Genomic DNA, 24,927 nt, shown 5'->3' with positions numbered 1-24,927 from the left:
AAATCGTGTGCTGTGAAGCTGTTGATGTTTGGCTGCGTGCCAGCTTCTCACTCCATGCCAGTGGACTCGCGCCACTGGGGAGAAACCGACGCCGGCTATCGTGTGCAGAATCTGGTCCCCTTCGATAAGGAAAGGGATCATGATAAGGATTCATGACTGAATTGCACGATGCCTGCCTCGGCACAGGAAGACTTGGCTGGTGTACTGACTATGATCGCATATCAGTTCCATCTTTGTTGAATTTCCTATTTATATGCGACAAATATGCGATCTTGGGCAGTGTATCCAAGGTAGCAATCCAAAGGCGGCTCGAACGTATGAGTTAAAGGTCGGCTACAGGGTTTTGATCAGGTTATGGTTAGCGATGCAGGTAACTTCCAGGCCGTAGAGAAGGCGGTATTAATGCTAGCTTGCCCGTTCTTTAACTCGAGCATCCTTGATTGTTCCTTGACAGATACGTGTTTCGACCTACACAGTAAGGTCGAAATACGTATCTGTCAAGGTACAATCAAGTGGTGGAATTAAATGGGAAGGTACAAACTCGTCTTATGACAAGTGAAGACATTCCACTAAAAAGGTCAAAATAATGTTCTTAACCCGAGGATCCTGTTATTGGTTGAGTGCGTTTTGGAAAGCGTCCGAACCAGATTGACTCCGGTCCTACAATTGACTTTGACCAAAAACTTTCAAGATTTTCCTGTTGGGGATGGGATACTCTCCCAACTTGACGCTTGGCCCGCACAACGGGCTTCTCCAACGGCGGATTTGAACTGACAGTCATAGTGAAACTCAAAGAGCTGACCTAGCAAAGCACATCACTACTGATGGCGGATTGTGCCCTTTTTCGCGTACGAGCTGAAGTGTCTTAACGATTGCCAACAACATATCGCCAACATCGACGAGGATATAAATGTTCGGGGGAAGTGACCAGAACACACCTTTCATGGCGTTACCGGCAGATCGGGGTACCCCAGTCTTCTGCATATGGCAATACTGTTCTTCATAATAACCATGTTCCATACTTATGTAATTAAAAGATTAGTTAATTCCTGAATAGTACCTGAAAGGTGCGCCCTGTGAGGAAACTTCGGGCAAAAGCAAGGATTATGGAAGGACGAAGGGGTCCAAGCCCTATTGAAGGCCTACTGTCTCGTCGGAGGGATGTCGTGTCAGGTCTGTTTAGGATGGCAGCCTTTACTTTGCACCGTTTTATGTGCAAAAACAATCCATGAAAAAATGAAAAACGATCCATAAATAACATCTGAATATTCCATAAAACGCTACCATAAATCCATAAAATAGTTCGGGAGATTCCATAAAGAATATTTTTATGTCCCATAAAACTTTGAAAAATTATGCGTTGCGTTGCGTTGTAACAGAGTATTTCGTAGATTGCATACTGATAGCTGTCATGTAATAAAACTTTGTCTACCAGTTAACTTACGCTTTGTACAACATTGATAGTAACACATCATACCCATATGTCCAAACCGGATGTTCTAAGCCCTCTAAATCATTCTGTATTCTACCAGATCAATTAAGTATGTCCAGAACAAAATCGATAGTAAACGATCATGTCCATATAAGCTTTTTAAGGCCATGCGTATGTTTTTTGATTCAGAAATGACTAAATACAATGATTTAGCACCTCAGTTTGGAGTTTGAGTTGATTGTTCTACTAGGTCAACTAGGCTCGGTAACAATTTAAATAAACATTTCAATTCAGGCAAAACACATATTTAAGAAAGTGAGTTTCCAAACAAAAGGCCAAAAAATGTACTGTAGACAATATTCGGCTATTAAAAATGGAACAAAATTTTTCCATCGAAATTTTATCAATGTTTCTCAAAGATTCCATTCCACTTTTTATTTCGAAATTTTGTGGGCTCAGTTTCGAGAAAAATCAACATGTTTTAGGTAATATTTTAGTAGACAGCAAAAATACGGCCAAAAACTTTTGCCTATATTTTTCAAGGGTAAACTCAAACTTTTGGCCAGGAGTGTATGTGTTCGTACCGAACCCTGGGCGGAACCCTTCCTGCCAGATCTCAAAACTTTTTTTCTGCTTCTTCACGCAGCCGCCGGTTCACCAACTTCTCAACGACCTTGGATACACAAGAGATCAGCAAAATGCACCGGTGCTTTGTGACATCCCGGGATAAGATGCTGTTCTTAGGAATGACGATGATCAAATCTTTCCGCCACTCATCGGGGATGGTTTGGTCAGAGTCAGACCATATTTGCTATCTCTAGGAATAATAACTTGAATCTGAATCCTTTGAACTAGTGAATTTGTAAAATGTTATCCCTGCTGTAAAGCATGAGACCTCAGCTGAGTGACCGTAAAGCTCAAATACCGAAAAATGGCAAAAAACCTGGGTTGGTTTGCCATGTTGATTGAAAAATAAAGATATATTTTTTCGCGCTCAATTTCTCAAAAAATCTCTGGCGTCCTTAGCGGGTGCCAACCTGGCCATCCGCACGCTACGGCACTGGGAAAGGGACATTGACCAAGATACTCATGGCGACCTAAGGATAGATTCGAATAGTGATTCGACATAAGTCTCGACATCACGTGAATGAAGCTTCGACTTAAGTTCCCACCTCTGAACAACGCGCGCGCGCAGAAACTCTAAGAAGTATAGAGAATATCCACCGACCAAGTTGTGTGACCAATTCATTTGCTTATTTTGAAGAGTTGTTCAACGCGTTGTTCAAGATTTGCCTATCATAAACTTCACCTTTCTGTACGCCTACCTTTGCCAGCGAGTTCACCTTCTCGTTGCCATAGATTAAGCAATGGGAAGGGGGCCATTAGGGTGGCTCAAAAAACACTTTTACAAATTTTTTGATGGGCCGCCCTCTTCTTCGGCTCTTTTTGATGCCCTGATGCTCTGGACAAAATTTCAGCCAAATCGGCCAACGTTTGGGCGGTGCTAAGCTCGTTGGAAGTTTATATGCAAAAATGTATGCAGAAATAGCATTAGCATTAGCATTGTTACGGTGTAATTCGTAGATTGGACACTAGTGATACTCATGTTTTACTTTTGAGATCCTTATCTAGAATGCTATCAGAAATCAAGAAAGGGAGTGGTCCTTGATTCCAGTCTTAAACAAAAATAACAAAAGCATGAGGATTACTACTCCTGGCCACGCCCATCTTCACCGTAACTAGGGAGAGGAAGGAAGTGTTGATGTAGTACTTACTTAACGAGAGGCCACCGACTTAGCGACACCCTCATAAGTACCACGGAGTTGGATAATGAGGAAGGTAATCGTTGGGTCAGGATTTGCCTGTAGCTGGCAATGCAACCGTGGTAGATCTTACCCCGTAACACACCACGCAAAGGTGTCTACCCAGCATTACGGGTCTGCAAAAATGTATGCAGAAATATCCAAAAACAGTGATTTGCAGTTGGACGGCACAATTTACGATCAAGAACAATGAAACTCATTCAGTTCTTGTATAATTAAATACAAAATGTTATGCTGAAAACCGCGAGAAAATTAGAGTTTATTAGGCAAAGATATTAGCATTTTACTGGAGTGTTGTAGGGGTGAATTTTTTTTTTTCAAAGGTAAAAGAAACGAAATTTGCTCAAACCCCACTTCAGAGAAATGCTAATAACTTAGCCGGGCAAACTCTAATCTTCTCGCGGTTTTCTGCATAACATTCTGTATTTAATTCTACAAGAACTGAATGAGTATCATTGTTCTTGATCGTAAATTTTGCCGTCCAACTGCAAATCACCGTTTTTGGATGTTTCTGCATACATTTTTGCATATAAACTTCCAACGAGTTTAGCACTGCTCAAACATTAACCGATTTGGCTGAAATTTTGTCCAGAGCATCAGGGCATCAAATAGAGCCGAATAAGAGGGCGGCCCATAAAAAAAATGAAAAAAGTTTTTCCCATACTAATTTGAGCCACCCTAGGGCCAATACAAAAGTAATCATGAAGGGTCTTTCGACCAATACACGCATCTTTGTTGCTGCAATTGACATACATATTCATTATTTAGAAAAATAGGAAGAGAATAGTAATTTGTCGAGAGTTATTTGGTATTCCTTGAAAAGCATATTTCTTGGACAGATCGCATCAATGGAAGAACCGACGTCAGTGAAGTGAACTCGATTTGGATTATAACTTGGAAGACAAAGATCTGACGATATGTAGTTGAGATAGATTCTCAGGTATCATGAATGGTGATTCAGTTCAAATATTTTGTCGAAGTTAACTAAAACAAGTGTGTTACTTGTTCCACATTTAATCAGTATTCTAAGTAACAGCTTCTAGTAACGCTGCTTTAGCTTGGCTTAGACAGACTGTACAATGTAAATGGTTTCTACTTAGTGATTGATCAGAACTGGTGCACTACGATCCAAGTGAACAGACACTTGAATTTATCGTTATGTGGCGAGTTATTTTTTGATTGACAACCTTATTTACTCTATTAGTTACTGTGTTTTGTTCCTCCTAAAGATGTTTTTTAGTGGCCACGCAAAGTTTGAACAACTTCTCCCAATGAATGACCAAATGTTATCATTTTTCACAGCACAAATCCATAAATAAACCTAATGATCTTCATTGATAAAAATGTCAACATTCCACCACAATTTCAGGATTTTAGGATTTTGAGTTGTTTTGAGCCTCAATTTGAAGAGAATTGATCCCTCATTAGTCATCAAAATAAAAAGAATTCTATAAAAACAAGAAAATATAATTTGTTGTCATTTTTTTGTAATTGGAAAGATGTAATGAGGGGTTTGCTCTAAAAAAAATATTGGGTAGATATCATACACGCAAAAAAATGTTGCGGTCGAAACTACCATTCCGAGGGTTAATTTAAGAATACGCACCGACGATTTTCAGCAGACAACAAACCCGTTTGATTTTACCATGCGCGCAGTAAAAATCAACTGTGGTCCTGGTGGAATGTTGTTGCATGAACTGAATCAGTGGTGAATTTGTCCGAATGCGTGGTTAATGTAACTGAAAATTTCTCGCGTAACATTTGAAAAGGGCCTACAGCCAAAACGTAAACATTGAGAAAATGCCGTTCGAAAAAAATGCATCACAATTTCTATTCCTATTTCCCAGGTTTATGATATTTTAAGCAGCAAAAGCTCCTAAAAGCACATAATCAACACTATCTATCCATCCATAACCTTAATTGCATCGAAAACATGCAAAAATGTGTCGAAATCGTTAAAATAAAATTTTAAGTCTATTTTCATTTGTTTCTCCGGAATAGGCCTTCTTGATAAGTCATTCTGCATTTGCTTGTCATTCATAGACCCTTTGTTTATGGCATTTTTCGAAAGTAAACACGGGATAAGGCTTTTCGGGAGGGGAAATTTTCTCTCTCCGAGGTCGGGCCGATGACGGTTCGGAAAAAAATCTTGTTATCGGCCCGAAGTTGGAGAAGGCTTATCCCAGACAGAAAAAAACGAGTGGCTTGGCCGTTTTTTAGGGTGGACCTACACATATTTTGAAAATAACACGTAATAGGCCCAATGAAAAATTAGTTTTTTCCAAGTAATTTAATTGAAGATGCGGAACATTTTTATACTATAAGTAGCTATTAGAGGATGCTATCGAAGGGTGTTAAAATTGAATTTGTTTACTTTTCATTGTAGGCCCTAATCAATTGTTAAGCGAGATTTGTGGTTGTTTTAAAAACATGGTGTATTCTACAAAATAGTAACCATTACCATGGAATTTTTCTCAGTGTAGAAAGGAGATCAAGTCTTCCCAATTTTGATGCGCTGTCGAATTCCATAGCAAAAATCGTTTATGAATACGCACTGCAAGTCGGAAAATTTGCGTATTTTTGAGGAAAAATATTTAAAAGTTCAAAGCGCATGGTCCTCATTACAAGCAGGAGGTCGAGCGTTCAATCACAGGCTCGTTGTACTTTATAAGTTTCGCTTCGTTTTCTACCAAAACGATCTGTACTGTTGTTCCTGTCGCACTGAAAATTCCAAAAACTTCCGTGGCACCTGTCACAAATCGTAGAATTTTCTGCAACTTGCTAAAGTAGAATCCAATGATCGCAGATCGCAGTTTTTCGCCGAGAAATCATTTTCGCGAAAGAAAAACAGGTGTTATGAGTGATCCTAACCATATTTCGCACTTCCAGTGGTTGATTTGCTTGCAAGACTACTCATACTTTTGAGTAGTCCTACTTTTGACTGATATTGAGTAGAATTTCCGTGGGGTTAAAAGAGAGGGCAATACAATTTTACTTAGACACTGATTAGACAAAAGTTAGCGTGTACGATTTTCGTTTCTCTTCTGAGTTTCTTTTAATAGAAGAGTGGTGAATAAAAGATGTTTTCCGCCACAATATACGGAAAAAATATTCTCCTTCGACCAAAAAAACGCTTGATTTCGTCTCATCGAACTTGCAACTGAAATTGGAAGTCACTAGTTGGTCGCTTTTTCTACAACTGAAGAAAGTCATTTTTTGGTCCCTTTTTTCGCCAGCTTTGGTCACTAAAGTCACTAATTTGAGTGGTTTCGGTCGCTACCAGCCCTGAAATGGTAAATGAGGTCCATGTACCATGTTCCGGAGATAGAAATATTTAGAATGAAATTTCCAGGTACATTTTGGATTAAAGACAACTCCCAGGTATTTACAAGATAAAGAATCAGTGGCGTTTCCCTAACCTCAATCTACCTGTGCACTGAGTTTAAATTTAAAGAATTGGTGTGCGGAAATGCCTAAAATAACTAGATATTGATTAGTATAAACGACTCTGATAATTTTCTTTTCCATTTGGGCTGTCAAAATATCAAAATTTTCACTTTTTGGGTCAGTGCACAGGTAAAAAGTGAGGTTACGCGACGCCACTGTAAAGAATGGTTAATGTATCTTTCAACGGCTCCACCCCACTACCCCGAATGCCAGTACTCCGAATGCCATTACCCCGAAGGCCACTACCCCGAATGGGACAGTACCCCGAAACCATCACCCCGAATGGGACACTACCCCGAAATCCATTACCCCGAAAACATTTAGAATCTATAGTATTCTATTACTATGTTTAACACCAACAGATATCGATGAATTGCAACAGTTTTTAACCAACCAGTTTAACCAACAGTTTTGATTTTTCTTCTAATTAGCTTTAACTATCATTCCTGTCATTATGACCTGGAAAACTACTATTCTACGAAATGGAGATCCTTTTTTCCAACAGAACGCGTTTTCCCGGTATAAGGCGAACAGAGGAGATGATGCCTTGTTTAAATGAACGCGTTTGCCCGGTATAAGGCAGGCAGAGAAGATGATGCCTTCTTTAAATGGATGTGTTTGCTTGGTATAAGGCAGACAAAGGAGATGATACCTCCTTTTAATGAACGTGCTTATACCTCGATAAGGCACACAGAGCATATACTGCCTTTTTAAAAGTAACGTCTGCTCGTTAGAAGGCGAAACGAGATGATGCCTTCTTTGAGTCAACGCAACTTCCCGAAGACAAACAAGATCTCCCTTCCTCTCACTCTCATACACAAACCCTCTTACTCACTCACTTCATCTGTCTCATTAATTATTACTCATTCGCCCACTCTCATTCATTCACCCATTCTTACTCACTTAACCACTGTTACTCACTCATCCACTTTTACTCACTCATTTACTCTCAATCATTCGCTCTCTCTTTATCGCTCACTCTTACTCACTCATTCTTACTCGTTTACTCTTACTCGCTCGCTCACTAACTCTTACTCGCTCACTGACACACTCACTCTTACTCACTCACTTAATCACTCACTCACTCTTACTCACCCATTCACCCCATCGTCGATCTGAGGTTTAGACCACGCTTCATTCAGAATCCGTTGCTTTTACTACAGCGACCAAGGAACAACTTCTACCTTGTTGCCCTAGTAGCCATGCTGACGTGGCCCGCAATTGCCTCCAACTCTCTGCATTGTGCATGAAAACGTGCTGCATAATCTCCCCCTGCAATTCAGGAATCTTGAAGAGTGCCATACGAAGTGGAACGGGATCTTACGGAGTAAAAATACTTAGTTCCATACTGCATTGAAACAGTTTCAGTTCCAATTATTGTTCATTCATATGAACTATGAATAAACTGTTATTGAGTAACATTTGTTCATTGAAATGCAGTTTAAACTTGAAATAATGACTAATTCGGAGTACTGGCTCATTCGGGGTAGTGTCCCATTATGGGTAATGGCATTCGGGGTAGTGACTCATTCTGGGTTGTGGCGTTCGGGGTAGTGGCCTTCGGGGTAATGGCATTATGGGTAATGGAATTATGGGTAGTGTCGTAGAGTCATCTTTCAACAGCTTGAGTTTCAGTTGACCATGACCGCTTCTTAGTAATCACAACCAATTGAGTGTTTTTGCGGACCCCAAGTGTCGGGCCCAAACAGTCAGATTATTTGGGGAACTTGGCCTATTCCTTCTGCACATGAACCTCTTGGAGGACTTCTGCGCATGAACCTCTTAGAGTTATCATCTGAAAGTTTTCTAAGCGTGCGTTGTCCTTCTAAACAATTGTGAATATCTTTAACATTTAAATTATAAAGCAAGGGACATGAACGTTGGGGGAGGCCCATACAGCAATTTCTGCGTGTTGCTAGAGTGCCGAGTGTAAAGTTCATGTGTACAAGAAATTATTCAAAATAACGGGTAATCCACTACTTTGCAGATTGTATGACAGTACTTCTATGAAAACTGAATCAAGAGCGCCCTCTTATATCCAAGAATACTGAGGACAATAGCTCCTTGCGCGTAAAGGTCAGCAACGCTAGGCAATCGTTTGTTCCTTTCCTTCTCGGAGCAGAGTTATTCGATATACGAAGAGACATAGATAGCTTCAGCATGGAGAATGGTTCTCCCAAAGAACCGGAATCAGTGATGAGAATCAATCAGCGGTTTAGCTGGTACAGAATCTGGACAGACCTTTTTTGAGAAGTACGAGTTAATCGCCCACAATGAGCAGCGCAATTAGGGTATACCACCCAGAAAGTGGGTACCAAAAAGAGAAGTACCATAAACGATGTTGGGATAATGTTATCTCATCGTACCGCGTATGGCAGGCGTTTCACTTTCCTGGTGCTTGTCTCTCACATGGGCTTGGGTTCAATCCAATTCGGAGCTGTTCTGTTGTTTGGTCTTATGTCTACGTTTGTTGTTATGAATTTAATTGTCTCTTTTCATAAGACGATTTATTTCATTTATTTCCACCACTTGATTATAACTTTACAAATATTTGTGTATTTCATGCTCCACAGTAAGGCCGTCTTCAGTGTCAGTGTCGACGAGCTCTAAATTCTCTTATTTAATTTTCTGTTGTAATGAAAATTTGCTTTGATTACTGTTTTGAACACCCTGGCGGTACTTGGATTGAAATGATTCAGAATACTTGAATTTTTATCACCGTTAAACTCCTCTCGTAACTCTTCATAACTTTCACTTACTAATTTAGTTATTATAAAAATGTAGATCCTGTAGTTCGATCTAGCTTTGCATCAAATTATAATAATTTTCCCATACTAAAACTGTAACTGTCTTGCTCTTTAACAACAGCCTACGAAATTTAATTTTCAGCTATTCAAATTGAGTTATTTTGTATTTCTTTTTTTCTTTTATTTCTATGTGACTCGTTGAAATTGATCATTTCTAACTTTCTTCGTTTGGGTACGTTTGATTTTTATATTCGCTTATGATTAAATTATCGATAATTTCCTTCGGACTACAAATCATTCCATCCATAATCTGTGTGCACATTCTAACACCATCGCGAACCGTCAATCACTCCATTTGAACTATGCGACATGCTTCTGCTGACGGTGGTGTTGATTCTGATGTTAATCATCGGAAAAAAACTGCACGCTTTGAACGAACATCATAACATAATGCAATACAGAACGTAGCATCGTCGAGTCGGTCCTACCGTCAACAGCCATCACCAGCCAAAACGAGGAGTCGCGTCCGTAAGCTCGGCGTTCCTTCGTCGCCTTCTGCCATGTCCGATGTTCCGGACGAAAGGACACCTGTACGTATCTTTGTTTTATATATTTTTCCTTTTCTATGTTCTTTGTGCTTTTTTACTCTTCGAAAATGCAACTATATCTATATGCCTCAATCTGTGTTATCGTTATCATGAGTGTAAGTGTGTGTACTGTTTGTTTTTTCCTGTCGAACTAAAATAACTATGTCACAGTATTTCTTTTCAAATGTTATATTACACGTATTGAATACCTCTACCATGCAAGAGCTGTTAGAAATTGTAATCCTGTACCTAATAATGAAATTCGTTTAAAGCTAATTATGTGGGATATTTCCACACGTCTGGAAAACAAACTTGAAACTTTTGTAGCCACAGCATTTCATTTCTTCGCCCACATTTTTTTCTAAAATCTTCTATTTTCATCAAAGTTCAATTGAATTATTATTACTTTTCGGCCTGAACTAAATCAGGTGTTCTACATAAATCTATCCACGAATAAACATCTTGTCGTTCACATGGTAAAGGTATGCAATACGATGTAGATGTTGGGGGCGGATGCGATTAAACAATGATAGTAATCGAACACATTTACCCTCGTTTTCAGCTGATGCGTGGAGGGACCCGAAGGGTACGAGATGCTTCCACTACTGATGCTCAGAATTCCATGCCGAATGATAGTATAGCCATGCAAACTATCGGTGAGTCTAGACGTTTATTTCTTCCCGACTTGAAGCTTTGTGTGAGAGCAACAGGTGTTTTGTATATATTCATTATAATTTATTTTTTCTTTTCTTTTTCCCCGTTTGGTTATGGTCCACTTAAACAAACCGAATCTACTCATTTGTTCCACCTTTAACGTATGTATATATGAAAATTCGCTTCACTTTGACACAACAACGAATTTAATTCAAACCCATGTGTGACCATCCACCGTTCCTGAAAATTACACCTTTGAACGCATGTTTCAACACATCTCGATTGGCACGTATTAAACCATACACAACAATCGTTTATGCGTTTGTATATATCCAAAAATGCAATTCGCTCCCTTCTATCCAAATTTATTTGAATCTAAACCAAGGCCGTAAAACTATTTCAGAAGAGGAAGATACGACCAGCTTTTTCGAGCAGATCATGCTGGCCACCGGTAATGTGGCCACTTTTATTTACAAAAACAGCTACATTTTCACGAATGTCATCATGATGGTAAGTGTTGAGAGCAAAAAAAAATGCGGGGGATCATGATTTATCTGATAGTGTTTGGGTATTCAATACAAATGCACAAACAAACACTGTCAGAAACAGGGCTAAAAAAAATTCGCATTTTTTATTGATTTCATGATGTTGAATTCCTAATATTTGCATGTTTATCTCGTAGACGTGGAGTATCATGTTTCACAGTTGGTTAACCTTTGTGCTGCTGATCTGGGCCAACCTAATCTGGATCATGCCGAATCAGCGCAAAAACATGCTTAACTCCAGTCCATTCCTAGTTATATATGCGGAACTTCTGCTACTAGCACAGTACCTGTACGGAATGAAACTCACAGACGATGAGCTGCCGTCCACCGTCAATGTAAGGCTCAAATTCCCCCAAAATCAAGCCAACTCCTTACCCGTTGTATAACATTCCAGATCACCGGAATCAACCTGGCTCAGATTGGGTTCATCAAGTATAGAGATTACCCATGCTCCCCACTGCTGTTCAAATCGCTGTTCACCACCATGTTCTGGATTTCGCTACGTCAGATGATTCAGGAACGACAAAATGAACGACGAACATCCACCATTGCCGACATGGCGGCCCCATTGCAGGTAACGATTGGTGCCGCTTCGACAGTCGGTTCCACTCCAGGACAGCCGCTGGAGAAGAAATCCTCGGCATTCATTACGCGAGCTGGCACACTGATCAACTCGTTCCTCATCAAGTTCTGGATCTGGGTGGTGGCGATTACGCTGTTTTTATCGGGCATGACGGGTCTTCGCATGACCGGATTCCGGATAGTTTACATGGCACTATTTTTGATATTCGTTCTCACATTCCAAGTAAGCTAATCAAAAAGTTATTCTTATCGGTAGATATCTAACACGCTTGTATTTTAGTTCTCATTCAAAGTCTGGCGCAAAATGATGTACACATTTTGGTTAACGGTGATCGTCTACTCCATGGCAATTCTAGTTCTAGTCTACACTTATCAGTTTGACAAATTCCCCCTCTATTGGACTGAGTATCTCCATATATCGGATACCTTGTAAGGAATTTCGTTTTATGTAGTAATTTATTAACAAACTATTATATTTCTGGCTTCAGACAAAAAGATATCGGATTAGAAACATACGAGACTAAGCAGCTCTTCCTTCATCTTGTCAACCCAACCATGATAGTCATAATCACTGTGATTCAACTCCACTATTGCCACAAGAAATTTCAGGAAATTTCAGAAATCCCCATCGTGTAAGTATTGATTGCGTCCCACATTGTTGACAACAGCTCAATACTCTCTTTTCAGACAAGACAATGACATCCCTGTTATTTCGGAAACCAGTTCCGCCTACGGTACCTTCTCAAGGCGGAAAAAGCTTAGTAGTACTACCGATGCGCCACCTCTGGAGAAAGATTCTGAGGCGGCAGACACTATTGATGAAAGCGACAACAGGCCCAAAATGGATGGCATCGCAGAAGACACTAACTCAGAAATACTGGAAGAACTTCGCTTCCGGAAGCTCTCAAAACATGAAATCAAAGGAGTTGCTCAAAAACTCATCAACCGAATCTCGAAGTTGGCGGAAATAGTGTGGTTGTTCTTCGAAATCCATCTGCTGAAGATCATTTTGATAGTGGCCTTTTCGCTCAGTGTAAAGACAATCTCTCTCCTCCACTTGATGTACGTGATCATGACGGTGTTCGCAGTCAAGTCCCACACGAATTCGTTGGTGTTGATAACCCGGATAATGTCGTTAATATCGTCGATTTTGTTGATCACGACCATGATCTACCAGGTGGATTACATCAACGAAGCGAACTACGTCAGCAGTTGCCCCAACATCGATATGAACAAAACAGACTGGGAAATGAACAACGCCAAGTGGATAGGCTTCCAGAAAACAACCGGAGTCAACGGTTTGGCTGATTTGGTGCTACCGTACTTGATCTACATCATTGTGGTAACGATACACGCCGTTGTGGTGCTGAGGCAAACTATTCGTAGGATACGACTGGGACAGTCGCCTCGGACTCCACATTTGATGTTCCCAAATGTAACGCGTTTCGACGCCGACAAGGACATTCCGCATATGTTGAAATTCCTGTTCAATTATGGTTTCTACAAGTTTGGAGTGGAGATAACGCTGGTCTCCCTGGTAGTAGTGATCGCATCTAGAATGGATATCTTTTCTTGCTTCTACGCTGTCTGGACATGCGTTATGTTCCACATGGACAGAGACAGATTACGAAGAGTGTGGCGAATACTGACGTGGTGCATTGTTGCGTTAATTCCTGTGCAGTACATTATTTACATTGGACTTCCACCCATACTTTGCGTAGATTATCCTTGGGATATACCATTTCTGGATCACTTCCGTGTATGGGCCATGTTGCCGGAGAATTCGACAATGTTCCGTGCACAGGCTGGTAAGGTTGTGGCGGATTTCCTTCTGCTGATGTTCCTCTGCCGTCAGACGCTGGTGTTCCGGATTGAAACGAGATACTCCTCGTGTCCGGACGATTTCGGCGGAGGCAGCAATCAATCGGTGCTGGAGGACATTGACCGCCTTGGGACGGTTCCGTTCATCAATCCAACTCCTGATTTCATCGCAAAGGTTCGGAATTGGTTGGATGTGCTGAAGCGGGGTGCCTTTTTGGTGTTCTTCTGGTTTACCTTGGCTATTGTGTTTTTGACCGGAACCAGTCGAGTGACATTGTTCTCCATCGGCTATCTGATTGGTTCGTTTACTTTCCTCTGGCAAGGCACGGATTTCTATTTGAGACCAATCAAGGCTATTTTGAAATCGTAAGATAACCGCTCTATTTTGCGAGACAAGATTTGATAACTTTGTTTTTCATTTTTAGCTGGAACATGCTCATCGGCTACAATGTGTTTGTCATCACAACGAAAACCTTACTTCAAATGCTGGGATGCCTGTATCTGAGGCAGCTGACGACCAACAATTGTTGGCTGGTGCAGTTGCTGGGAATCTCGTGTTTGTCTTCACATGATAATACACCTGTTCCGGACCCCGAGGACCCAGATGCCAATGCAGTCACCTGCAATGTGCCGTACAACGACTCCGGATTGTTTTGGGATGGTGTGTGCTTCGCCTTCCTGTTGCTGCAACGGCGCATATTCTCCAGCCACTATTTCTGTCACATCATCAATGAGACGAAAGCGAGCACCATTTTAGCTTCAAGGTAAGATACATGAATTAGTAAATTAGGGTTTGTAAAGTGCTTTGATGGTTGTTTTTGCACCGTACTTAATCTTCTTAGGTTGAAAATCAGTGGGCAGCAATTTTCAAAGTATACTTCTACTATGGGTATCTGTTTGAAAGCGTGACATATACGAAATAGCTACATTATTAATAAAAAATGTTATATTTTTATCACATGTGTTCTTATGCAAATATTGCAAAAAATGCATGTATGAAGAGTCTAACAATTTCGTATACGACACGTTTTCAAACAGATTTGTTAGGTTCTTGTAAAGCATACTTGTTACTCGCTAGTTGAGTATCGACGAATAATCCTGAGCAACGAGCAGGAAATTGATACCGATAGTATAAAAAAAACCCAGATTAATCCACCTAGCGTTGGTATTGCCTTTCTCGCATTTAGTTAAGACACCAACCTTATATGGAGTTTATATGGTCCGATATACCATTTTCATCATAACTTTTAAACGCAATGTCCGATCGTTATAAAATTCAATAGTGATCAACAAGGCTTTGTCCCCTGTCGAATGAAATTTGTTGCGAGAAAATCGTTTGAGGATTACTATACGAAAAGTTGTCTAATGTTTTTTATAGCTTTTGTGCACACACATACACACACACATACACACATACATACACACGGACAGACAGACATGTTCTCAGCTCGTCGAGCTGAGTCGATTGGTATATAATACTATGGGTCTCAGAGGCTTTTATAAAAAGTTCGTTTTCGGAGTGAAATGATAGCCTTTCGGTACAACTTAGTTGTACGAGAAAGGCAAAAATGTAAAGCCAAAAAGTATGAAGCTTAGCTTAGCTTAGCTTAGACTGACTGTACATATCAATGGTTGCTACTCCGTGATTGATCAGAACTGGTGCAAATTGCACTACGATCCAAGTGAATAGTGGTTGGGGTTTACCATCTATTCTCGAAGTGCACGTTTCAGCAGCTCTCAAATGTTGATCAATAACGGCGCCGGCCAAGTCCTTACAGTCAGTTGGGGAAGAGGGGGAATGTTAGTGTGTGGTTATTGTTGCTACTAGAGACCGAGAATACCTCTGCATCTCCACAATTACCACGGGAAGGAAGTTGTGTTAGTTGGGTGGGGTAATCAGTAGCATAGATCGGGATTCACCATGAAAAGTGATGTGACTATGCAACTTCTATACTACAGTATTAGCATTTTCTTGATTTGTTCAATTGTTTATCCTTCGCGAGAATAAACAATCAATCGCTCAAAATGAGCGATTGTTCATTTGAATTTTGTATGAGGCGCCCGCGGCATCATTTCTTTAACGCAAGAAAAGTAAAAAAAAGAAACGGGATTTAAATTGAAAATAAAGTAATAATCACGGCTGTTCAAGTAATCGGAAAGCTAATTATGTTATCTCTATTTGACGTTAAATAAGAATGTTCAGCCAGACATATTTTGTTAATTTACGTTTATTTTACATGTCGTTTATTTTGCATTACTTTCGCGCGTGTGTTTGTCGCTTGCCGTGACCAGTATAACGTAATCAGGATCTCACTGGTATTAATCCTGATGGGCTTGTGCGCTTTGAGCGGCACACGGTCGCTTTTCAGTAAATATAAAGTCGTACATGATGCAATACAAGATGCTAAATTGGAGACGATATAGGTACACGATATGTATACATGTTGTATGGAGAAGTACCTATATCGCCACCACTTCAAAAGCCTACACGACACCATATACTTCCATGTGTTGACTGGGTTTGATAGGGCCTGCCTATAGACACATGCAGCTTTTTGCAGAGGTTCAATAGAGCCCACTGTCAAACCCCACCACATCCTAGACAGGCCCCCTAACTCGCAGTGGCCATGGGGAGGGGTCGTCATGCCCTTGGACATAGTCCCTGCTGTCCCTTGTAAAGCCACAAAGTATGAAAGACATAAACCCGAGAAGCCGAGAAGTTCTCATAGCATACTTAAACCTTACCCTTCCCGGAGACGAGCCAGCCTCGGGCTGCAAGTCTCCTAAATAAAGACAAAAAAAAATACTTAAACCTTTCACAAAATTTTCGACACATTTCACCATTGCAAACTGTGCTTTTGAAAACAAATAGGGTAATTCGCTAAATGTTGAACGGCTAATTTCTTCGCCTATTGTTGAACGCACGTGCATTTCTTATGGGAGCTCAACAATAGGCGACAAAATTAGTCGTTCAACATTTGGCGGTTTCCCCTAAATCTTTATCGACAATTCAATTCGCATACAATCGATTTTCAGCTTTCCTTGGGAGGCACTTATTTTTGAAGTGTTTGTATGATCTCATAGTGAAACACACTGATTAAATTATTATTTGAATTATTTAACGTCTAAAATCTTATTCAATTCAACCCAATCCATATCCAATTTAGTTTCTTGGCGTAATATCCTTTAAGGAATTCCTGCGAAAAAAACCTTTTTTATCGAAATTCCGTTAGGTTGAAGCTCCTCCGAAAATTCCTTCAAGATTTACTATTTTATTCTTCAATAATTTTCATCAAAATTCTTGCAGCAGTTTTATATTGTTTTACTTAGGAATTTCTGGAGGAATTGAATAAATTATTCCTAGAGGAGTTCCAGAAAGAATCTAAATCTCATTTTTGGAAGAAATTCCTGGTGGAATTCCCAAATGTATTTTAGCAGGATATTCTGAATTACTTCTTGAAGCAAGTTTTAAAGCACAATTAGAATAGATTTTCTAGTATAAATTTTTAATGAATTTCTGAAGGAATTTCCTAAGAAAATATAAAAGGAATTTATGAAAGAATTTTCAATAGAATTTCCAAACAAAAACCTATTGGAATTTTCATATAAATTTCTAGACTCCTTTTGACTCGTGCGAGAATTCCTTCAGGAACAACTGAAGAAATTCCTTCGAGAATTCTTCTATGAATTTCTACGGGTTTTCAATCAAACATTTCATAACAATCGTAAAACAAAACCCTGTTTTGAATCTGAAAAAAAAAACAAAAATATCGGATTTGCAGTCGATCTTCATTATACTTCTTCAGATATTCTCAAGAATTCCTTGGGAATTTACTTCAATAGTTGTTCCGGAAATTGCTTAAAGTAGGGGAGTGTCTCCGGTTGTGGGCCGGGTTGCGTATTTCGCTCATAACTTTTTTTCAAGTCAACATTATGCAGTAAAATGAATACCAATGGAAAGCTACAGACCTTAGCTAACTTTTCTCTAAAGTAACTATGTTGTTTCGAACAAACGGAAAAAAGTCTTGGCTACTTTTATAGAGTGTTGATTTTTGCCCATGAATTGATAAAAAAAGAAAGTTTATTTAGGGGAACTGTTCCGTTTTCCATCTCACTGTACATATATTCATCGCATCGAGAAACAAAGAAATACAGCACTGAATTCGTCGCTTCTTTTTGCTAACATACGTGCTCACTGCTGAAAAAAAAATACAAAAATAATAAACAAATAAAATACCTTTTCATTTCTTTGTTTTTCATGGGATGGAAATCGGACCTATGAGACTCAAGGAGCAGTAACCCAATTTTAGAAGCCTTCAGTGGCAAAAAATGGCAAAATAATGGGCTTCAATTGCAACATTTTTCGTTTGTTCATCAAATTTACGTAACACAAACATTTCACAGAAATTTAATATCACATCAAAAAGTACACTAAACGTACTAAATTACAAAATATATAACTCATCTTTTTTCAATGTTTTGCTTAGATTTATCGCACTTGAAAAATTTCAAAATTTAGATACACAAAAAAATACCGATTTTTTTGTTTTCTTGGTGAAAGATGCCATATGCGTGTGCTCTGATTATGTGTGGTGTCCTGAAACAAGTTTGACATTGCTCAGATTGGTCGTATCTATCAAGCGTCAAAAAATATTCAGAGTGGCCCAGAACCGGGATCGGCCTACAACCGAGGACAATCTCCTATTCATCCAGGCGATATTTCACGAATTCATCCAAAAGTTCATTCGGAAAATCCTACAAACATTTTTTCGTAAAAAATACCCCCAGTAAAAGTAGTCGAGTCAAGTACGAGACACTGAAGACGACCACACAGTTGTGGTCGAAATACGTATCTGCAAAGTACAACTGTAATGCAGCTGGTGGAATTAAATGGAGAGTACTTAATTCGTCTTAGACGGTTGAATACATTCCACTAAAAGAGCTAATATATTTTTTCTACCCCCAGTAGTTAATTCGATTAGTTATTCAGAAATTCATTCGAGCACACCTTCAAATATTCTACTGAGATTTTTTCAGAAACTCTTTTGCCTCAAGTATTCTGCATATAGGTTTTGGTATTATTTTTCAGTATTTTACCTCTTACGCAAGCCTACTTCATACCAATGTATGTTATCGATGTCGTCGCTTCTGCTCTGGTTTAGCAATATTTTCAGAAATTCCTTCAAGTATTTCATCGAAAATTTTATTCCCTCGATTCCCGTAATAGCTTCGGACTATTTTTCAGGAATTTTCGGACGAATTCCTAAAGAAATTTCTGAATGTGTTTACTAAAGGAATGTCCGACATTCTTAAATTTCTTTGGGTTTTCCTTCAATAATTCCTTCGGAATTTCCTCCAGGTATTCTTTCGAATAACCCAGGAAATTACTTAGGAGACAGATCCCCAAATTCCTTTGGAAATACATCAGGATATTCCCTTAAGAATTAAAGAAGGGATTAGGAATACGGAATACTTGCGTCTTGGGAATTTCTTCGGAAATTCCTTCCGAAATTTCTTCAGAAATTACTTTAGAAATTTCATCGGAATTCCTACGAAAAATTCTTCGACAATACCTAAGGAAATTTTCTGGAAAACCTTCCGAACTTCTTTTAGGATAATTTGTTTAAGAATTCCTTTGGAAATTGCTTCAGGAATTTCTAAAGAAATTGATTTAGGAATTCCTTCGTACTTTTTTAAAGAATTGCTTCAGCAATTATTCCAGTAATTTCTCAAGAAATTCCTACGGAATCTCTAGAAAGAAATTCTTGTTATTCCTTAAACATTTCTTAAGAACTTCATTCAGGAATTCTTTTGATTTATTTTAGGAATTTCTATTCAATTTTTTAATATATTATTGGAAAAATTCTTCCAACAAAATTTCCGGAATCAATCCAGCAGGAATTTCGAAAGGAATTTGGCATGGATTTACTGAAAGGAAGGATTCCTGCGAAAAGTTCGGAAGGATTTCCGAAGAAAATTAAAGTCCTTTCAAGAGATTTTTCCGAAGGAATCGTTGAACGAATGTCAAAAGAAATTCCTGACGTAATTTTCTAAATTATTCCTGGAGTGAATTCCTGGAGGAGTTCCCGGAAGAATTTCTGAGTTTCATGAGAAATTCCTCAAAGACAATTTCTGTAGGAATTCCTGAAGGATTTTTTTAGGTATTACCGAAGAATTTTTCAAATGAATTCTAAAGAAATTCCTAAAAGAATTCGTAAAGAAAAAATTTAGGAAATTATCTAAATTTCCTTAGATTTTTTTTTTAATTTTCAAAGGAACGTTTTGAGGAATATCCAAAGGAAATGCTTGATTCGTCTCCGAGTTAATTTCCGGAGGATTTTCCAAAGAAATGCCTGAAGGAACGTAAAACAAATATACATATTTTTTTAAAACTTATTTGTTTTCTAGATAAATTGCGTGTGAGAAAAATTGTGTCAAAAATTGATCAATTTTTGGCGAGACAAGACCTTGGGTCAGCTAGTTATTTCTAAAATATACTCTTCTTTATTCATCAAATAATCTTTTGAAAAAAATAGTATGAAATATAAACTTACGATGAGCTCTAAAAATGATTATTTATTTTAAGAGCACAGTTCAATCAAAGGTAATTGCCTATTTCCGGGGATTAAACCACCCGACTTGGACGTTAATTTACAATGTTATGAAAACTCATATGTGAATATGTACGTTACGTGGAAGATATTGATTTGGAAAATGTATTGGAGGTAACCACTTTCCCTTCGATGGGACTCGAACCCATGACCCTACAGTACGCTAGACTGGTGCTTTAACCAACTAAGCTACGAAGGACCTCCGTCGGCCTTCGCAACCTAGCGGCTACTGAACGAGCTCGAGATTCCCAAATTGGACGCATAGTCAAATCACTCGCAATCCATTTCTCAAGCCAATACTTCCACATGTGTATTGTACACGTCCACATTAGAGGAGCGTGAGTATTTAGAATGTCTGGCGGCTATACACATTATATACAGCTATACAGCTTAGTTGGTTAAAGCACCAGTCTAGCGTACTGTAGGGTCATGGGTTCGAGTCCCATCGAAGGGAAAGTGGTTACCTCCAATACATTTTCCAAATCAATATCTTCCACATAACGTACATATTCACATATGAGTTTTCATAACATTGTAATTTAAGAGCACTTTTCCACCATTCCATCAATAACGACGAACTTTGTTTCGACTAAAATTGATTTATTCTCTGATTAGTTCTCGAGTTATGCGGAAACTCCTGGTTCATTTGTATGGGAGCCTCCATTTCCGAAGAGGAGAGGGGTTTCGAACCATCTTAGGAACCTTCCCGGCCCCAAAAACCTCTGCATACAAATTTTCACGCAAATTGGTTCAGTAGTGTCCGAGTCTATAAGGGTCAGGCAATCATTTATATGTATATAGATTTATCACTCACATTTGTACTTGTAGTTTAAGCAGTTTTTGTCTTGGCACTGTAAAACGTATGGACGGTACGCGTTTTTCTTTGTCATACTCATACTACAGCATTGCAAAACCTTTGACAGACATCCTACTGTTTCATAATAAGCAATAAATGATAATTTTCATTTAAATGCATGCGTACATGTTGATCGAAATCAAGTCCCCTAATTTTAATAATCAAAAATTAGTAGATAAAACTTATCTCATCAAACATTATATTGATCGGAAATTAATACTGCTCAAGATAAGAACAGCTCATGTTTTATCGACACTTATCACGTTGTGAATAATCATCTAAATGATCCAACTTACTTCTAATCGGCTTTAGCCCAATGCTATGATCCTATATTAGGCTTATCTAAAAAGATTAAAAATCAGTCTAACACACATTAGAAGTAATGGACATTCACGACCTTCACGAGAGAATGTTGTCAAAGAAATCGGGGCCAGTTATTGGCCTTAACGAAGCCGCTCTGCTGCCATCTGGCACATACATCTGGTGTTGACGGACGTGTCCCTGAAACCACTGTATTTCGACATGGTGAAGATAGGAAGTATATTTCAAAATGTGTTTTACACTGAAAACTTTTTAATACCTAGGAAAACTTAGGCTGCTTATCAACACATTTGAGGTGATTAAACTGATTTAGATTTAGGATAAAAACTGATTTAGCACAAGGCATTCCAAGTTTGTATAGAAATCATTAAAAGGAAATTAAACATTTCATTGTACTAATTATAGCACTTCCCCATTAAACGCAAGCAAAAAGATAGCCTACATAACGCAATCTTCAGGAGCCTCAGTAACAAAAATTAAATCTCAATTAACCGTTCCAATATTAATTAAAAAAAAACTTCGCTAAGTTCGTTTGGATGTCATTATGATTAGAAAATTTGCAACTTTTTAGTGGAATGGCTTCATTTCCCAGAGAGAAATTCTCCAAAAATCCTGAAGTTTAAAGTATTCCATAATTCTTGCATAACGGGTTCCCAGAATTCCTGGAGAAAATTTCTGTTCAGATTTCCTATGGAAGATTTTCACGGAATTCAAAAAAAGGTATACTTGGGTTGAGGGGGGAGGGTAGACTGCATCTCTTTAAATTTTTTGGTGAAAAATCCCCCATAGCTCCAAGAATTTAAAAAAAAAAATCAATTCTAAATTTCACATTTCACATTTCTAAAAATCCTTGGAGGAAGAATTCTCCATAATCTTTGAAGAGATACACCTGTGTTCAGAATAATAGCAGCGGAAGCCGTTTCCATACAAAATGGCCAACTTTGACAAGCTGCAACTTTGTACCCCGATGACCGATTGAGTTGAAATTTTGGCAGTGAACTACAAATATGATGAAATTTACACATACTACGTATCATATTTTTTTTCGAATGACCCGTTCAAAAATTACGCACTACGTCAAATTGTTCAAAAAAAATAGCAGTTTTTATTTTTGTTTGATTGGCCAATTCAAATGTCAAATTCAACAATTTATATATTTTAAATTATAAACTTAGTGTCTCGCCGCACCTGAATTCAAATTGATAACATTCCAATCAATTGTTTTATTGATATTTCCAAAAAAAAAAACTGCTATTATTTTGAACAATTTGACCTAGTGCGTAATTTTTGAACGCGTCATTCGAAAAAGTTGATTCTTAGTATGTGTAAAATTCATCATATTTGTAGTTCACTGCCAAAATTTCAGCTCAATCGGTCATCGGGGTGCAAAGTTACAGCTTGTCAAAGTTGACCATGTTGTATGAAAAATGGCTTCCGCTGCTATTATTCTGAACACAGGTGTAAATCATCAGAGTTTCTAGGAAAGAATAGCTCTGTAATTTTGTAACATGAGTTTCTCAGAACTTCTGGAGAAGGAATTTCGCAAAATTCCGTTAAATTAAAGTAAAAAGAAGCCTCCAAAATTTTTGAATTGGGATTCCTAAAAATTCTTTGGGTGAGAGGTTTGTGGCAGGGTTCCCAGAATCCCAGACATAAATTTTCCAGAATACCGGAAAGAGCAGAGCTTAGATATAACTTGAATTTTACCACACCTACGGCCATATTGATTTATAGGGAAACAAATTATTGCGGTAATACATACCAAAAGGATTTTTTTGGCAAAAATATTGATATATGATATATGGTCCGCTGGGAGCATGTACCATATCGAAAGGCCGGAAGATGTAAGTTTACGCGTGGAGGTCTGAACACCTAAACTCCAGGAAATTCATGAAAAACTTGAAACATTTGACGAAACCATATCTTATTTGGATTTTTGGATTGATATAACTATGTATATCTTTAAACCTTGTGTTAACGAACAGAATACCCGGGTACATTTTTCAATCTGAAGTAATTTTTTCAGGGTTTTGAATGACGCTGGAAATTAAAACTCAGTGACATCTTCGAACAAGACAAAACTTAGATTTGGGTGATAATGAAATGGAAATCCAGCCCCCTTACGTAATAAAAATATTCAGAAGCCCCTCTCCAAAGCACCTCAAGTCATATAATGGATGGCCACCGAGACGGTCATCCTGGAACAAGTGCTCGTGGGACCTAAAGCGCCCATAAATTCTTTAACAGAAACCCTGGCAATATGGGTATATATTTTATACTCATACTAGTCGACCCGGCAGACTTTGTCCTGCATAGTAGGCGAAAAAGAGCGCTGTAAACTTCCCATGAGAAATTTCCATACGAATCTAAATTTAAGTTTTTGATGATTTTCTCAACTTAATTCGTAATTTTCGAATAAGGAAATATCATATAAACCCGTCGGAAACTATAACGAATAACACAGACAATTTCATTTTTATTATATAGAAGATTGCCAGAGTTTCTTCCGAACAAGTTCAGCTCTTGTGACAAATCATCCTAATGCCCTACTAGGGTAATTGTACCGGTTTTGGCCACTTTGAATCAGCGTAGAAGCGTATGTCGTATATTGGAGCTAATGAACTCCTCATAAATTGTTTTATTTTATTTTTTGCAAAATTGGTTAAATTAGGAGTTTTTTTTAACTTTATTAATGTGTTAAAGTAGAAGTTGTTTTATGTACAATTACCCTACTTGGGAAAACATGTTTCCGACACAATTCCAATAATGTTGATACCCATATTGCCCGAGTCTGCAGTTATCCTTGTGAGATTTAGCATAAGAAAGCAGGTCAAGTTCCAGCTGTAATGTAAAGCCATTGAATAAAAAGAAGATTGCCAAGGATTTTTGTGAATAAGTTTGTGACCACAGTATGGAACCTGTTTCCAGAATTACTTGAACTATTTAGTAAACATGTTAGGGTTATTGACAGGGTTTCTTTTGAATACGTTTGAGACTGGAATGAATAACCATTCTAAGATCATATCGTCAGATGGTCATGTAGCATTGTTAAGTTATAACCTTCGAATATTAGATGAAATTCATCGCTCAGAATATATTATGATATCTTTATTTGGTCGAATATATAACTCCAATTTACACAAACTTTGGGACATGGCTCAGTAAATCCGGGATTCCGGTAACCAAGTAATCCAAATCGGTTCTTTGTGATATGGATCGAATAGAGAACAAGTTACTGAATTCGTAACAACCAGAATCGTCCAAATCGGTTGAAAACTGGCGAAGATTATTTCAAGTCCATGGGTATCCGGGTTCCCTGTCGGTATCGGTCGTCGCTCCTGCTCGGGTAGAGTTCCAATGTACACAAATTTTTCTACAACTTCAAATGTTCCACCATCCAGCACCACTTCACTACCACCATCATTAATGAACCTACATTGGTTGCCAGCGATCATGTCCTTAATTTTGCTGGTATTGATCGTAAGTGCAATCCTCACTGTC

At 38.5% G+C, this 24,927-nt stretch overlaps 1 protein-coding gene across 22 annotated transcripts in view; it reads left to right on the top strand.

Annotated features, from left to right (window-relative positions):
* LOC134213583 (piezo-type mechanosensitive ion channel component) overlaps positions 1–24,927 on the top strand; it is a 136,222-nt gene that overhangs the window by 63,043 nt on the left and 48,252 nt on the right. For 17 of the 22 annotated variants that reach the window (XM_062692770.1, XM_062692767.1, XM_062692769.1 and 14 more), the window contains 8 exons: positions 10,599–10,692; positions 11,076–11,200; positions 11,373–11,570; positions 11,630–12,040; positions 12,098–12,246; positions 12,306–12,449; positions 12,505–14,004; positions 14,064–14,402. In XM_062692770.1, the coding sequence (XP_062548754.1) occupies positions 10,599–10,692; positions 11,076–11,200; positions 11,373–11,570; positions 11,630–12,040; positions 12,098–12,246; positions 12,306–12,449; positions 12,505–14,004; positions 14,064–14,402 (2,960 nt within the window). Of the gene's footprint in view, positions 1–9,910; positions 10,040–10,598; positions 10,693–11,075; positions 11,201–11,372; positions 11,571–11,629; positions 12,041–12,097; positions 12,247–12,305; positions 12,450–12,504; positions 14,005–14,063; positions 14,403–24,927 lie in introns of all 22 variants that reach the window. The other 5 variants (XM_062692783.1, XM_062692774.1, XM_062692778.1 and 2 more) reach the window with 3 other exon arrangements.

This window comes from Armigeres subalbatus, chromosome 2 (genome assembly GCF_024139115.2).
Source record: "Armigeres subalbatus isolate Guangzhou_Male chromosome 2, GZ_Asu_2, whole genome shotgun sequence".
Classification (NCBI taxonomy): Eukaryota; Metazoa; Arthropoda; class Insecta; order Diptera; family Culicidae; genus Armigeres; species Armigeres subalbatus.
Note: the sequence above shows the minus strand (reverse complement) of the source record. Positions and strands in the feature narration are given on the sequence as shown.